Below are 16,950 nucleotides of genomic sequence, written 5' to 3'. Positions count from 1 at the left end.
AGGGGGCCACCATTTGACCCATCGAGTCTGCACCAACTTCCCAACAGAGCATCCCACCCAGGCTCACCCTTCCCCACCCCATCACCACAACCCCATGCATCTACCACAGCTTATTCACCTAACCTACACATCTTTGGACACTAAGGGGCAATTTAGCATGGCCAGCCACTTAACCTGCACATCTTGGAACTGTGGGAAGAAACCGGAACACCTGGAGGAAACCCACGTACACACCGGGAGAACTTGCAAATTCCACACAGACAGTCATCCAAGTCCAGAATCGAACTGGGTCCTTGGCATTGTGAGGCAGCAGTGCTAACCACTGTACTACCATGCCGCCCAAAGTTGCAGCAGAGTTGATGGGAGATCAGAGACAGCAATAATTTAAATGTTTGACCGCAAAAGCTCAAATCATTGGCATGGGATTAACATCCCTGTGAAATAAACTAATGACCCACAGGTGGAACTGCAGAATACATGACAATATAAACAGTGCAGCCACTTCCTGGTCAAGGGCAAGACATAAGAAAAAGGTAATAATGCTTTTAAAAAGAAAATATAGGTATATTTGATAATAAGTTCTGGTTGGGATACTATCTTTAACAAATCAAATGGTTTTCATGGCATCCAAGAGCAATATTAAATCAGTATCTGCTACATTCCTTGTGTCATAATACTAAGTGGAGGCAAATGGAGGCAAGAGATGATGCAATTCTTCAGCCATAGCAAACCGCACAAGTTACAACACTCGATGCAAAAACATGGAACACGTGATGTGATATGATTTTCCAGCCCCGTCGGAAGTCGATGGACCATCAAATCTCCCAAGGCAGCGGATCGTGCCAGGACGGGGCCGGAAAATCCACAGCCAATGTGTGCCCTCATTCACTGGAATGTGTGTTTCCGTGGTTAGGCCATTCTTATTACCATTGCTAAAGGCGAAGCAGTTCACTAACTTCACCAGACACACAACATGTGCTTTTCCTACCTGCCCACTGCAGTCACATGGTTCTTTGAAGTTCACAAACTCATCCTCCTTGCTGTACATCCCCACGGCAATTTTAGTTGGCTGATTGTCTGCCTCGGTCTGGAATTTCATGCTCGCCATGTTGTCAAATAGTTTGGACAAGTGACGCTGAACCTGGAGATTTAATGTTTCAAGGACACAGGTGAAAAGAAGCACTGATCCGTACTCTCAAACACGAGTGGAAACTTATGCTGAATCTGACAAGTCATTTTTACTTCACACATACCATTCTGAATTCCCCTACAGCTGCTGCATACTAAAGCCCCATTTTCTGTACAGAGATGTGTCATCTTTTAGCTGTCACATCTCAGCTCACACCCCAAGGATATGAAAGGTGCCTCATAACTTGAGGGTTTTTTTAAACTGATGTTTGTGTCTCTTCAGTGTTCGTAGTGAATGTAGAGACTGTGCAGAGTCAGGTCTATTCGATTTGTATTCACTTGTTAAATACCCTTATGTGGCTTTGGGAAAATTAAAGTTTATTAGTCACAAGTAAGGCTGACATTAACACTGCAATGAAGTTACTGTGAAATTCCCCTAGTCGCCACACTCCGGCGCCTGTTCGGGTCAATGCACCTAACTATTACGTCTTTCAGACTGTGGGAAGAAACCGGAGCACCCGGAGGAAACCCACACAGACACAGGGAGAACTTGCAAACTCCACACAGTGACCCAAGCTGGGAATTGAAACCGGGTCCCTGGCGTTGTGAGGCAGCAGTGCTAACCACTCCGCACACCATGTCGCCTCAGGTTTTCTCTGAGAAATGACCAAACTAACACAATGCTCGGGTATTTAAGCTTGGATACAATGCAGATCTTAAGAAGTCAATGCTATTCCCCATTAAGAGGGACAGGTTATCGCATTCCATTTTCCTTTACGGGACTCTGTTAATCATCCAGTCAGAAATATTGGAAACTGAAACCATAGCTTCTCAACATCACACTCCGCTTTTCAGTGGAATTTATGGATTTTGCTAAGATAAATCTACACGTAGCTTCTGGTGTTGTGACCTTTGTCTCATGATTCAGTGAAGTAGTGCAACTGCCCTCCCGAGCAGATGTGTTCAATAGTAGCTCTTTTCCCACTCTTTCCACATGAGGATCCGCCAAATTCCGAATTTAACTTCTGCCAGCTTAATTCTCTATAAGTCAGAATAGAATGAGAGTGTGCACCTCTTGAGAATTTCACAATCTCTGCTCAACTAACGCAGCTGACATCACAAACCTGCTGAATAAGAGGGAAGCGAAACTCTAACAAGCTCTCTGTAGACCCACAATTTCACCTCCAACGAGCTACCCTATCTGCTCTGACAATAAATCTTAAAATACGCCGATAGTATAAAAAAAAACCCATTCAGGTTATTTCACAGATTCAATGTCCACAGTTAGGAGAAGAAAGCTTTAAGCAACAACAGGTAAGCTTGATTAGCTTACTATGGGTGTAATTTTAACCCTGCGATCGCCGCAAGTGAGAATGAAGACACTAGGGCAAAGTCATGTGAGAGTTGGGAAATAGCATTCTCGCTGACGAGATTTCATTTCCCGATTTTCCCTGACCCTTTCCAGTGACATAACGAGGCTCCCACCAAGAAAGGGCGGGAACCTCATTTAAATATCTTTCAATGAATTTATATAGGATTAAAGGGCCTCCCCGCCATCATGATCCCCTCCCGTGGAATATTGATACCTCGCTGACGTATCGTCACACTCATGAGGTTCGCAGCAGCGCTGAGAAGAGGGGAAACATTCGAGGGGATCCTGCCGGCGACACCTAGGTAGGTACAGCCCCCGCCCCCCCCCACTCCCCACCCGGGAGGAGAGGGACATGCCCTGGCAGTGCCCACTGGCACAGGATGGCACTGCCAGGCTGACATTGTGCCAACCTGGCAGTGCCAAACCGTGCCAGGGGGCAGAGCTAGGGCAGGCCTGCTAGAGAGACCCATTGTGTGCGAGGGTTGGGAGGATGAGGGGGAGGGGGTGGTTCCCATTATGTGTGGCTGTGAGGAGTGGGATCTAACAGTGAGGGAGGGAGTGCCTGCAATAGTGCCATGGTGGCTGTGGGACGGGGAGTAGGGGGGTGGGGGGGGAGCTGCTAATTGTGCAGTGGGGAGAGAGGGAGTCAGGATACCTTTGTGGTGGGGATGGGGGGTAATGGAGGAACTTTTAAGCTCGGTGCTGATAGGAGCGCGGCACCCTTTACAGATGGCGCCCCGATCTCTGTGGAGCCGACCTTGACGGTTCAATCAGTCCACTCCCCATCAACATAAACCAGGGTGGCTGAACATTGGTCTGAAAACTCGGCAGTGCACCTGGACAGTTTCACGCCCGTTTGCAGTCAGAGCCTGACACTCTGACAAATTATGGGAAAATTTCACACTATAAACACTAAGTATGCACAACCTTGACACACACGTACGCCTGTAGCTGAAGGTCTGTCAACTCAGCAGGGGGTAATGAGAGAAACCACGATCTTTTTGTTTGTTGCGCTCTGTGGCTCAGGAAACCTGGGAAACCATTTTAAATTAACCTTCTCCCTAAGTGATTGGACATGTCACGCCTCTCTCTTACGGATTATTAACTTGTTAGCCTCATTCTGAGACAAGGAAAAATATAACTTGCACCTTTTTTCACAGTCCATGTTAATCAATGATTCAAATCACCAGGATATCCTTCTGTTTGACAGCAACAGTTAATGGGCTTTCATTTATCTGGCTCATTATTGTCAAAAGTATATTAATTAACTTCGATTAACAATGCAGCCATTCCAACACAATCTTAAAACTGAATCATTATAAAATAATTCTAAGTAAATGCAATATCTTTGTGTGTTTCAAAGAAATATATTTGTTTAAACCAGGAATGCTAATCCTTGGGATGGGGATTTGAGAAATAATCAACAAGACACATTATTCTGGAAAATTAGGAATTTCAAATGAGATTAATTTGTCGAAGCAGTCCAAATTGACATTCTTGTTGAAAATTCACACCTCCCTCAAGCTAATGATGGCAGCTTCACAAATTTCACATCAGCTTTTTACTGCCGCTGAGCTCTCCTTCAAGTCCATCCCTCCAGAATGCCTACTCGCATTCCAAAGCAAACACAGGAACAAAGTGTGGGTGATGAGTTTCTCTACTGAAGCTGGACATTTCACTCTGTATCGGCAACGATATTGAAAGGGGAATTTGCATTCATAAAGTATCTAAACACATTTCTGCTAATCTCTGAAGCCCTTCATATGAAATGAATAACTTAGGATGCCATGATAATAAGACCGTAAGAAATAGGAGCAAGAGAAGGCCTTTCAGCCCTTTGAGCCCATGCCACCATTCAATGAGATCATGGTTAATCTTTACTTCAACATTGTTTTCTGCACGGGTCTCCGTATCCATCATTGTTTTTAATACGTAGAAATTAATATGTAGTAATACTGCTCCGACCAAGACCACAAGAATCTACAAAGGGTTGTGAACATAGCCCAGTCTATCACGGAAACCATCCATTGACTCTGTCTACACTTCCCACTGCCTCAGAAAAGCAGCCAGCATAATTAAGGACCCCAGACATACTCTCTTCCACCTTCTTCCGTCGGGAAAAAAATACAAAAGTCTGAAATCATGTATCAACCGACTCCAGAACAGCTTCTTCCCTGCTGCCAACAGACTTTTGAATGGACCTACCTTCTATTAAGTTGATCTTTCTCCTCACCCTAGCTATGACTGTAACACTACACTCTGCACCCTCTCCTTTCCTTCTCCCCCATGTACTCTATGGACGGTATGTTTTGTCTGTATAGTGCGAAGAAACAATACTTTTCACTGAATACCAATACATCTGACAATAATAAATCAAATGTATTGATTACAGTCTTGAAACATACTCAATGATCGAGCCTCCACAGCCCTCTGGGCTGGAGAATTCCAAAGATTCACCACCTTCTCAGTGAAGAAATTCCTCCTCCACCTTAGTCCAAAATGGTCTGCCCCTTATTCTGAGACTGTGTCCCTGGTTCTAGATCCCCAGCCCGGGGAAACAGCCTTTCTGCATCTACCCTGTCGTGCCTTGTAAGAATTTTGTAAGTTTGAATGAAATCACCTCTCATTCTCCTAAACTTCAGAGTATAAAACCCCAGTCTATTTAACCTTTCCTCGTCAGAGAATCCTTCCAATGCGGGAATTCACACAGTGAACCTTCACTGCACTCCTCCAAGGCAAGTAATTCATAGAAAAAAAATAGAATCCCTACAGTGCAGAAAGCGGCCATTCAGCCCAACGAGCCTGCACCAACAACAATCCCACCCAGCCCTCATCCCTGTAACCCCACATATTTGCCCTACTAATCCCCATACCCTGCACATGTTGCGACATTAAAGGGCAAGTTAGCATGGCCAATCAACCTAACCCGCACATCTTTGGACTGTGGGAGGAAACTGGAGCTCCCGGAGGAAACCCATGCAGACACGGAGAACGTGCAAACTCCATACAGTTACCCAAGGCTAGAATTGAACCCGGGTCCCTGGCGCTGTGAGGCAGCAGTGCTAACCACTATGCCACCCCACTAATTGCTATATATCAAATGCAACCATCATTTCGCACACATTAAGATACTACAAATAGCAATGAGCTGAATGGACAGTTTAATGTGTACTTGGTGGCGAATGGTGGGTAAAGGAGGAATGGGAGCTAGCCCACCAGCACATCCCCAGGTATTTCTTGGTTAGCACATTGACACCATTACCAGCCATCGAAGCCCTGTAACAGGCAGGAAGGGCCTTAAAACAACATCTCATCGGAAGGCCAACAACTCAGTGGGTGAAATCGTCCCCAAAATTGGCAACATTCGATATCGGGCAGGTGAAGTTGTGTTTGGCCCGCTGGTGGTAACAGCAGCTTTCTGCATCATGTTGTGCGGCACTTACCAGAAGCACAGGTTTCACATTTGATCATTGCTGGACAGCCTCTGATTCACCCCGACCCCTCCATCAACTCAGCGCTTCAATAACCCGTGCACCATATTTAAAAGCCCCTTCTACACACTTCAAATAAGAGGAAGGCCTCCTTATCATCTGCCCTGGTATGCATCCTGTTTACACTCTCTCCATCTGTCTTCATGCAGGACAAGGTGACACACTGCAAGAGGGAGAGATCCCAGAAGGGTGGAGGGTTGCCAGAACTCAAGGTCCTCACAGACTTTGAAGATAGAGCCATTCTTTTTTGATTTGATTTATTATTGTCACCTGTATTAACATCGTGAAAAGTATTGTTTCTTGCGCTCTATACAGACAAAGCATACTGTTCATAGAGAAGGAAATGAGAAAGTGCAGAATGTAGTGTTACAGTCATAGCTAGGGTGTAGAGAAAGATCAACTTAATGCAAGGTAAGTCCATTCAAAATTCTGACAGCAGCAGGAAAGAAGCATTCAGCTAGCCTAACCTGCACTCCAAATCCTTGCACTTAGCTTGAACCATAGACACTTGTCAATAAGGACTTCAGCCCAGAGCAAAGGGTTAGGAGCACTATCCTTGGACAGTGTGCCATGGCCACCTTTCTAAGGGGATATATGCTAGCTTGCCCAGTTGCCCAATGGTATTGCAAAAGGGTTAAATGTAGAGCAACAATTATTGGCATTCCCACACACTAGTGCTGCTTGAATAGGCACAATTGGGTGATTAGCCTGACTCCAAGCATGTCAATTGAGCTCAAGTTAAACTGAAGGCTGTGCCCCAGGTTCCCTTCCCTCTCCTTCATTGAAGCCTGTGCCCGACACCACAGTGCAGCCAAGCAGAAGCACCAGCATGAGTGCGCTCACTTCTGAGTTTCTCTTGGAGCTCTGCTCACCAGGTACACACCTTTTGAATTCAGTCGCACATTGGGCTGTTCTGACATCAAGCTGCCATGGGATTTAAATTTGACGTGGGGGTATGATTCTAGTGTGTGGGCCTGATATGCAAATGTCCTATAACGACATTCACGATGTTAGACACTGGGAAACGTGGCCTGCCACTGCCGGGGAATGTCCTGCATTTACATCACCTTTAAATGTACCCAAGGGCTTCCTGTGATATTCTCCAGTCACATCACCAAACAAATAGGAGTGGAAAATCCCAGTCAGTGTTACAGTCCCTCAGTGCTGTGCAGACAATCTTTTCTGGAATGAGAGTTCTGCTACTTGAACTAAGCTAGACCCTGTGACACCCAGACCAGTTAAACAAACCATTTGCCAAACTGATGTCGGATCATAATCCAATAATCCTTATTAATTTGCATTGAAGGCAAGTTAACACAACAGTGTGATTTTTTTTTCCCAAATGATCTTTGCCTCGAAGTTGTCAGCTCTGTTTGAGTGCTTGAGTGCATCCATTACTGTTGTGGAGAGGGGAATTTGAGGTGCTTATAAAATGAGATTACCAACACTAATTTTTAGCCTTTTGTGATCTACGCCACTTACCAGATGAGGGTTGGTGCCGTTGGATAGAATATCCAACAAATCCGCAGAGGAAATGAAATAAAACCTGGGGAACGCCAGTCTTTTCGTGTCAAGGTATTCGGCCAGTGCTTTCTCACAGAGAGCCAGTCTGTACAGGAAGAGAACAGGTCAACAGGACATGAAAAGTCTTATTTGTAATTTGACCTATCTACAGTTAATGGGCAGTAAATCTGACCCAGTTAGTTATTGCAGTGATTTTGGGTATTGTTCTGCCCAGGCTGGTTTATTTGTCAATATTCAAGCAAAAACCACATTCGCTGGGAATTTGCAATGGAAATTGATTCATTCCCTAGCAGCCAAGTGGTGAGTATATATCCACAGGTCTTCAAAAGTCAGTTGGCCCTGCAGACAGCCACATCATATGGAGAAATCAATTTTCTAATATGCACCAGCCCTTTGAAAATCTGCAGCCCTGATAAGATTACCATTTAATCTCTGCTGAGCTAGTCAGGATATTCCTTCAAATTTTCCAAAGACCCACATTGGACACCAATGTATAACCTACCTGACCTGGATGTCTTCCAGCTTTTCACACAATCCTGGTTTGTTCGTAGCTTCCACGACATTTGGAGTCCGTTCAGCATCCCAAGCCAGCTCCTTAAAGCCTACGTCAATTCCATCAAAACGCTTGGAATCCTAAACAGCGTATGGGGTAATAGTAAATGTTCTCATACATCTGTACTTATTATTGGATCATAAATCACTCACAAATCTACTTTTTAAAAAAAGTCAAGCAGAAGTGTAATTCTTGTACCAATCTGTAACTTCAAAATCCCTGACAAACAGAAACAGAGCAACAAGAGTAAGCCTTCAGTCCACTGAGCTTTCCCTGCAATTTAATTACATCAGAGATGAAGTCGGCCTCAACTGTTTAGCTGACTTTGGTCTATATTCCTTGTCATCCTAACTTAATAAATACACAATTCTCGGTTTTCAAAATTTCAGGTCTCTCTGTAACCTTTTTTGATAAAGAGTTACATGTTTCTCTTACTCTTTGTATGAAAAGTTGCTTCTTGGTTTCATTCTTAAACAACCTATAATAACTCCAGGAGTCAGCTGTGAAGGAACCGTGCTTTTATTGCACAAAATGAACATAAACAATAACCACAAGCCTGTGGTGAACACAACAGGTATCAACCGGGACTAAAAGGTTGATGGACCCTCTCAGGGTCTTGCTTTATACATGACTTGGTATATGAGCTCCACCTGGTTGGCTAATTAGCAATCCCCAGGGAGCTCGTATGCAACGGGCCCAACAGGGAGGTCAATTACTGATTCCCCATGCAGATCATGGGGGTTATTCACACAGCCTAACACTCATTTAAAATTGTCCCCAATTGTTCTGAATTCTCCAACCAGAAGAAATATTTTTTTTCCGTTTCTAACTTAAATCCTTGATTATTTTGAGCACTTCCATTAGATCACCCCTCAAAACCTTTTAAATGCAAGGGAATACCAGCCAAGTTTATGCAGTGTATTCTCATAATTAAACCCCTTCACCCTTTAAGCCCTGGTATCATTCAGCTGAATCTACTCTGTACTTCATCCATGACCAATATATCCTGCTTGCGGTGTGATGTCCACACTTTATGTTTTAGCGTATCTTCACACACCTTTTTCCCCTTTTGGAGAATAGAATTTGGGGAAGGATTCCAGAGCTAATTACCAGCCCATTGATCCACATTATGAATGCTCCTTCCATGATCAACAAGTCCCGCTGTTGGACTTGAACCCAGAGCTTATGGTCTCCAAGCAGGGATGCTACCACTGTGCCACAAGACCTCCCAAGAATCCACAAGGTTTAAGCACAGCTCCACACAATAGGAGCATCACTTCCTCTACTTTAGATTCCGACCTCCTTGAAATAAAGAATCATTATAGAATCCCAACAGTGCAGAAGGAGCCCATTCAGCCCAGCAAGTCTGTACTGACAACAATCACACTCAAGCCCTATTCCCTGTAACCCCATCTATTTACCCTGCTAGTTCCCCTTTCACTAAGGGGCAATTTAGCATTGCCAATCAACCTAACCTGCACATTTTTGGACTGTGGGAGGAAACCCCACGCAAACACAGGGAGAACATGCAAACGCCACACAATCAGCCAAAGCTGGAATCGAACCCGGGTCCCTGGCGCTGTGAGGCAGCAGTGCTAACCACTGCGCCACACCAAGACAATCATTCAGTTGGCTCATTTGATTTCTTTTCATTCTTGCACACTTATTTTTAGTGATCCGCATACTTGGGCACACAAATCATTTTGTTTCTACGCGGTTTCTAATCGTTTGTCTCAACTTGGAAATCAACACTTACCCTTTTAGAATCACTACTTCCAAATTCAAAAATAAGTTTTAATTGTTTCATTGTGCTTAAAAATAGAGATGATATTTTTCTTGAAAACTGTTTTATACCTCGGGCAATTGGGATCGAATGTCTTCAGACCCAATGAAGATGCTTTCAAGATGTGACCATGTGCGCTGCACCTCAAACCAAACTGAAATGACAGAGTCAGCGACGGACAGCTTCTTCTGCCAGCTGGACACCTCTTCTAAAAAGAAGGCAATGTACTTGGAAGTCATCAGGTTCTGCAGCTGGACTTGGTTGTCCTCCAGGGTCTCAATGAGCTCCTCGTCAGACTTCAGCAATGGAACAGAAGTGCGCGGGTGGCACTCGTAGTGAAACTCCATGCTGCTCCAGGTTGTGTTCAGTTCCTTCAATACTTTCTCCATGCCCATTTCCTTCACCGCTTTGTCCACAATTCCACGCACCTCGTCTTCAAAGTTGTGCAGGTTCAGTTTCAAAAGGTCAGCGAGAGTTGTGCTGTCGTCCATAGTAAATGTAACATTTGTGGCCTGCATCAATTGGTACCAATGTCTGTCCCGAATGGCTGGGTTCTGAAGCTCAGCCACAGCCCGTAAGGAAGTCAAAATGTTCTTCACTGTGTTGTCCAACCCAGAGAAGGCATCCCATGCCCTTACCTCCTTATCCAAGGCACGAATGTCTTTAGCAAACTTCTTACATTCCATATCCATGTTTTCAACATTGATTTCTCGCCACTTAGTTGTCTTCCAGTCATTCATACTTGAATCCACCAGAAAGATCATATCCCAGAGTTCTTTCAGGAGACATACTTCCTTTCTGCACTGCTTCAGTTGCTTGTAGTCTGGAACATTAACCTCAAATAAACTGGCAGACTCATTAATGGTGCCCATGGTGGCTTCCATTTGGCTGATCTGGCAGTAGACAATGTCCAACATCGGGTAAGGACGTAAACTGTCAAACCTGTTCAAATAGAACAATGAATCAATTTCGTAAGCAACATACAATATTATCTTAGAAAGCGCGGCAGTTTCTGTTCATTTTGAGGCACAGACCACAGCCACAGGCTCAAGAAAGGCCATTATGACTATAGAGCTAATACAACATAGATTTCTCCAGAAAAATCAATAAAGAGACTTTAGCTATTAAGAGGAGATTTGAGATACTGGGATTATTTTCACTGCAGCTGCGACAACTCAAGAGGATTCACATTGAGTTATATCGAGTCTACAGCACAGAAATAGGCGCAACTGTTTCATTGCTCCCATTTATGCCCTCACTTACCTCCCATTCCTCCTCAGCGAACCCTGTTAATCAGGGTTCGGGAGCGGGCGGCAGTGACTCAGTGGTTAGCATGGCTGCCTCACAGCGCCAAGGACCCGGGTTCGATTCCCAGCTTGTGTCACTGATGGTGCGGAGTCTGCACGTTCTCCCCGTGTCAGCATGCATTTCCTCCAGGTGCTCCAATTTCCTCCCACAGTCTGAAAGACGTGCTGATTAAGGGCATTGGCTATGCTAAATTCTCCCTCAGTGTATCCAGACAGGCGCCAGAGTGTGGCAACTAGGGGATTTTCACAGTAACTTCATTGCAGTATTAATATAAGCCTACCTGTGACACTAATAAATAAACCTAGGGAGGTACCGACGGTACAAAATACAAGGCCCGGGCAAGCCCAGTGGGAAGGGGGAAGTGGGGGAGAGACCTGAGCTTGGTGTTGTAATGGTGTCAAGAATGAGGAGCCAGGCTGTTTCTTTGTTAGAAACAGAACCCTCAGTCGGAGAGCTCCAATTGTCCGAGAGTTGGTTTTTGCATCATTATCAGTGAGTTGCTGAACTGCCGCTTCTGACGTTGGGCGTCTTTGCTGTTCCACTTTGGAAAAGCCCACCAAAAAAAAAGTGCCCAAAGTCCAGAAGCAGCAATTGAGAAGGTTCTTGAGCAAACTGGAAGCTGACTGGTTGAGGGTTGTGTGGGGGTGTGAAGTGAAGGAGTCGGTGTGGGTGGGTGAAGTAAGGGAGTGGGGGTCTGAGGTGAGGGAGTGGACATGCGTGGAGTTGGGATATGGAAGCAGGGTAAACACCCGGGACTATGGTTTCTCTTCCTGGCTCTGCTATCAATATATCTTTCTATCCTTTTCTCCCTCATGTGCTTATCAAACCTTGCCTCAAATGCATCTATGCTATTTACTTTAACTACTCCTTATAGTTTCACAGAATTGTTACAGCACAGGAGGAGGCTATTTGGCCCATCATGTCTGCACTGGCTCTCCAAACAACCATCATGACTTTGTGCCATTTCCTTGTACCCCTGAATATTTTTTCTATTCAAGTAATCATTTAATGCCCTCTTGAATGCCTCGATTGAACCCGCCTCCACCACACGTCCAGGCAGCGCATTCCAGACCGAACCATTCGCTGCATGAAAAATTTATTCTAACATCCCATTTGCTTCTTTTGCAAATCACTTCAAATCTGTGCCCTCTCGTTCTTGATCCTTTTATGTGCAGGAACAGTTTCTCTCTATCTACTCTATCCAGCCCCTTACGATTTTGAACATCTCTATCAAAACTCCTCTTAGCTTTCTTCTCTGCAAGGAGAACAGTCCCAACCTCTCCAATCCATCTCATAACTGAAATTTCCCATCCCAAGGACCTGGGTTCAATTCCAGCTTGGGTCACTGTCTGAGTGGAGTTTGTACGTTCTCCCTGTGTTTGCGTGGGCTTCCTCCGGGTACTCTGCTTTCCTCCCACAGTCCAAAGTGCAGGTTAGGTGGATTGGCCATGCTAAATTGTTCCTTAGAGTCCCAAGATGCTGGGGTTAGACGGGTTTGCGGGGTAAATACTTGGGGTTACGGGGATAGGGCCTGGGTAGGATACTCTGTCAGAGTCAGTGCAGATGTGATTGGCTGAATTGCCTCCTTCTGCACGGTAAGGATTCTGAGAGATTCACGACCGGAGAGAAAAAATTCTCATCTCGGTCTTAAATAAGCAACCCCTTATTTTTAAACAGTGACTCCGAGTTCTAAATTCTCGAAGGGTTACAGTAAGTACAAGTTTAAACATAAACATTCTACAAGTGTATTATGTATTTCCATATTAAGTTGCTTTCTTCCTTTACTTAAGCTACACCAGCCAATTAAATTACATTGCCCAGTTGGCTATCCATCAGAAATGGTACTTCCAATTCCAAGTCCAAATTATTCATGAACCTTCTTTTTAAACCAGGAACAGTTTTTAAATATTTCCTCTGATTGGACATTCAATGATGAGAGGAGAACAGTTTAAAAATGACAAGGAGTGTGTGAGGAAAGAGCTTGAGGAACATGGTCTAATGTAGAAAATTGCTCAAACATGGGAGGCCGTTATGAGCCCATGTTCGTCATCCATGCGAATGCCAACAGGGGCTCAAGATCTGTAAATCGCAGATCTCGCCGGCGAGAACGTGACTACAGACCTTCCCCGGCCAGTGACATCATCAGGTTCACACCAGTAATAGATGTGAACCTGATTTACATGCATTAGCGTCCATTTTATTATAATTAAACACTACCCGCCTCCGGCACTCTACTCCCTCCTCCTCCCGCGCACTGTATCTTGACCCCTCGCCTCACATCAGTGCAGTTTACAATAGGTTCACACACACGTGAACCCGTGGCGGGGGTCTTTCAAAGGGCATAAAGGCAAGTATAGGCCCCGGGGGAGGATGAGGGACAGTGCCCTGGCAATGCCCCCTGACAGTGCCCCATGGTGTGGAGATGCCAGTGTTGAACTGGGGTAAACACAGTAAGAGTTTTAACAACACCAGGTTAAAGTCCAACAGGTTTATTTGATAGCAAATGCCATTAGCTTTCGGAGTGCTGCTCCTTCGTCAGATGGAGTGGTTTTCTGCTCTTAAACAGGGCATACAGAGACACAAAATCAAGTTACAGAATACTGATTCGAATGCGAATCTCTACAGCCAACCAGGTCTTAAAGATACAGACAATGTGAGTGGAGGGAGCATTAAGCACAGGTTAAAGAGATGTGTATTGTCTCCAGACAGGACAGCCAGTGAGATTCTGCAAGTCCAGGAGGCAAGCTGTGGGGGTTACTGATAGTGTGACATAAACCCAACATCCCGATTTAGGCCGTCCTCATGTGTGCGGAACTTGGCTATCAGTTGCTGCTCAGCGACTCTGCGCTGTCATGTGTCGTGAAGGCTGCCTTGGAGAACGCTTACCCGAAGGTCAGAGGCTGAATGCCCGTGACCGCTGAAGTGCTCCCCCCCATGGTGCAGATTGGCATTGCCAGGTTAGCATCGTGTCCATGCCACCATGGCAATCCCAACCTGTGCCAAGGGACGGGCCCCAGTGGGAGCCTCATGGGGGAAGGATTTGTGCAGATGTGGTTATGGGCTGGGTGTGAACAGACAAGCAGGGTATGTTGTGGATGGTCTTGGGGTGAGAAGGTGGGCAGTAGAATGGGAGCAGCGGCTGATGACCGTCGGGGGGTGGGGGGGGGGGGGGGGGGACATCGTGAATGCTGGCTCCAATCGGGGGTGAGGAGCCCCTGAGGCCTCCATGGTGGGGTGGGGTTTACAGCATGGAAACTGGCCCTTTGGCCCAACTTGTCCATGCCGCCCTTTCTTTTTTAAAACCCCTAAACTAATCCCGCATTTGGCCCATGTGTATATACCCATTGTACCCATGTAACTATCTAAATGCTTTTTAAAAGACAAAATTGTACCCACCTCTACTACTACCTCTGGCAGCTTGTTCCAGACACTCACCACCCTGTGTGTGAAAAAATTGCCCCTCTGGACACTTTTGTCTCTCTCCCCTCTCATCTTAAACCTATGCCCTCTAGTTTTAGACTCCCCTACCTTTGGGAAAAGATATTGACTATCCAGCTGATCTGTGCCCTTCATTATTTTATAGACCTCTATAAGATCACCCCTCAGCCTCCTACGCTCCAGAGAAAAAAGTCCCAGTCTATGCAGCCTCTCCTTATAACTCAATCCATCAAGTCCCGGTAGCATCCTAGTAAATCTTTTCTGCACTCTTTCTAGTTTAATAATATCCTTTCTATAATAGGGTGACCAGAATTGCACACAGTATTCCAAGTGTGGCCTTACCAATGTCTTGTACAACTTCAACAAGACATCCCAACTCCTGTATTCAATGTTCTGACCGATGAAACCAAGCATACCGAATGCCTTCTTCACCACTCTGTCCACCTGTGACTCCACTTTCAAGGAGCTATGAACATGTACCCCTAGATCTCTTCGTTCTGTAACTCTCCCCAATGCCCTACCATTAACTGAGTAAGTCCTGCCCTGGTTCAATCTATCAAACTGCGTCACCTTGCATTTGTCTAAATTAAATTCCATCTGCCATTCGTCAGCCCACTGGCCCAATTGATCAAGATCCCGTTGCCAATTGGAGATAACTTTCTTCACCGTCCACTATGCCACCAATCTTAGTGTCATCTGCAAACTTACTAACGATGCCTCCGATATTCTCATCCAAATCATTAATATAAATGACAAATAACAGTGGGCCCAGCACTGATCCCTGAGGCGCACTGCTGGTCACAGGCCTCCTGTTTGAAAAACAACCCTCCACAACCACCCTCTGGATTCTGTCAAGAAGCCAATTTTGTATCCATTTAGATACCTCACCCTGGATCCCGTGAGATTTAACCTTATGCAACAACCTACCATTTGGTATCTTGTCAAAGGCCTTGTTTTTTATTGCTGCTCTGATCAGGGCACACTTTAAAGGATGGTGCCCCAATCTCTGAGCAGCCGGGCTCAGCTAATGTGTTTACCCACCCCCCCCCCTCCCCCATACCCCCATCTGACGGTGTGAATCATGGTCCCTCAATTTGTTTTTGGCAGAGTGTTGTAAAATTTGGAGAGAAAAGCAGTTTCTCTGGAGAGAAACAAGCCAGTTTTCTTGCCAGAAACAACACTCTACCATTTTTCAGTAAGATAGCACCCACAGATTGCTTGGCCATGGGGAATAGCTGAAGGAGAGGCAATTGCAACCTTGAAGGGATAAGTGGCTCACATTTGAAGCAGTTGGAAGGTACAGGGTTCCGGGGAGAGAGTGGCGCAGTGAATTTTGACTGTCACAGCAACGTTCAGTCGCTGACTGTGTGGCTTCTTCTGCACTGAGACTTCTTTTTTTATGTGTTTGTAACCTTGGCTCAGTTTTATCAAATTACAGTTGATCTGGGATTTGTGTCTCATTTTGTTTGATAAACTGCGCTGTAAAGAAAGCCATAAAGGTCTTGGGAAAGAAAATAATCTACTCCGTCTGCTTCAGCACAATATTTTGTTAAGTGCAATATGTCAGCCAAAATTGAAAATTGTGACACCACCTCTACATTAGAAATCTGATGTCTGCATGCAGCCCAGATAAATTTCTTATCGTGAATTCCTAGTCCACACTTATAATAGAGACAGCAAGCATAAACTTGTCACACGGTAATTACACCCTTGTGCCAATGATAGCATTTCAGTCTTTCCGTTTTGTACCTCCCAGCCATTTCATTGGTACCTCAGCGTAACTCCAACTCTACTTGCTGCCTTCCCAAGTCGATGTAGATTTTGCTACTGAATGATAAATAATGATGCAAAAATCACAGCATTGTGTGAAAATATGACAAAACTATGCGCCTTTGAAACGAAGACCAAGTTATTTCCGAACCAACTATATCCTACAGTCTAATCTTGCCTCACCTGAAGACTGCACCACGGGACACTGAGGCCTATTAAAAATATCAACCTGTTCGTAAACAAATGCAAAATAATAAAGAAACAAGGACTGCGGAAAGCTTCCCAGTCACAGCGGGAAATGCCACTTTTGCCAGAATCCTGGGATCTTCTCCTCGAAGTACATTTTGTTATTTGATGCCACCAGCAGCTGTATGCAGCAATGATACAGAAAGTAAACCGGAGACCAGGTGGAATGGTACACACAGGCCTTGCAATTATTCACTGTGATCAAAATACAAACGCTTAACAAAAGCAAAATGCTGCAGAGGCTGGGAATCTGAGAAAAAAATCAAAAATGCTCAGCAGATAGGGGCTAGGTAGGATTGTGGTCAGTGCATGCAGACTCGATGGGCCGAATGGCTTC

The 16,950-nt window shown here is 45.1% G+C and overlaps 1 protein-coding gene across 1 annotated transcript in view; it reads right to left on the bottom strand.

Annotated features, from left to right (window-relative positions):
- dnah9 (dynein, axonemal, heavy chain 9) overlaps nt 1-16,950 on the bottom strand; it is a 591,107-nt gene that overhangs the window by 474,958 nt on the left and 99,199 nt on the right. The window contains exons 20-23 of the mRNA XM_078225415.1: nt 9,923-10,793; nt 8,018-8,148; nt 7,474-7,600; nt 989-1,141 (exon numbers count right to left, since the gene is read on the bottom strand). Of these exons, the coding sequence (XP_078081541.1) occupies nt 989-1,141; nt 7,474-7,600; nt 8,018-8,148; nt 9,923-10,793 (1,282 nt within the window). The remainder of the gene's footprint in view (nt 1-988; nt 1,142-7,473; nt 7,601-8,017; nt 8,149-9,922; nt 10,794-16,950) is intronic.

This window comes from Mustelus asterias, chromosome 12, assembly GCF_964213995.1.
Source record: "Mustelus asterias chromosome 12, sMusAst1.hap1.1, whole genome shotgun sequence".
In the NCBI taxonomy this organism is placed as follows: domain Eukaryota; kingdom Metazoa; phylum Chordata; class Chondrichthyes; order Carcharhiniformes; family Triakidae; genus Mustelus; species Mustelus asterias.
Note: the sequence above shows the minus strand (reverse complement) of the source record. Positions and strands in the feature narration are given on the sequence as shown.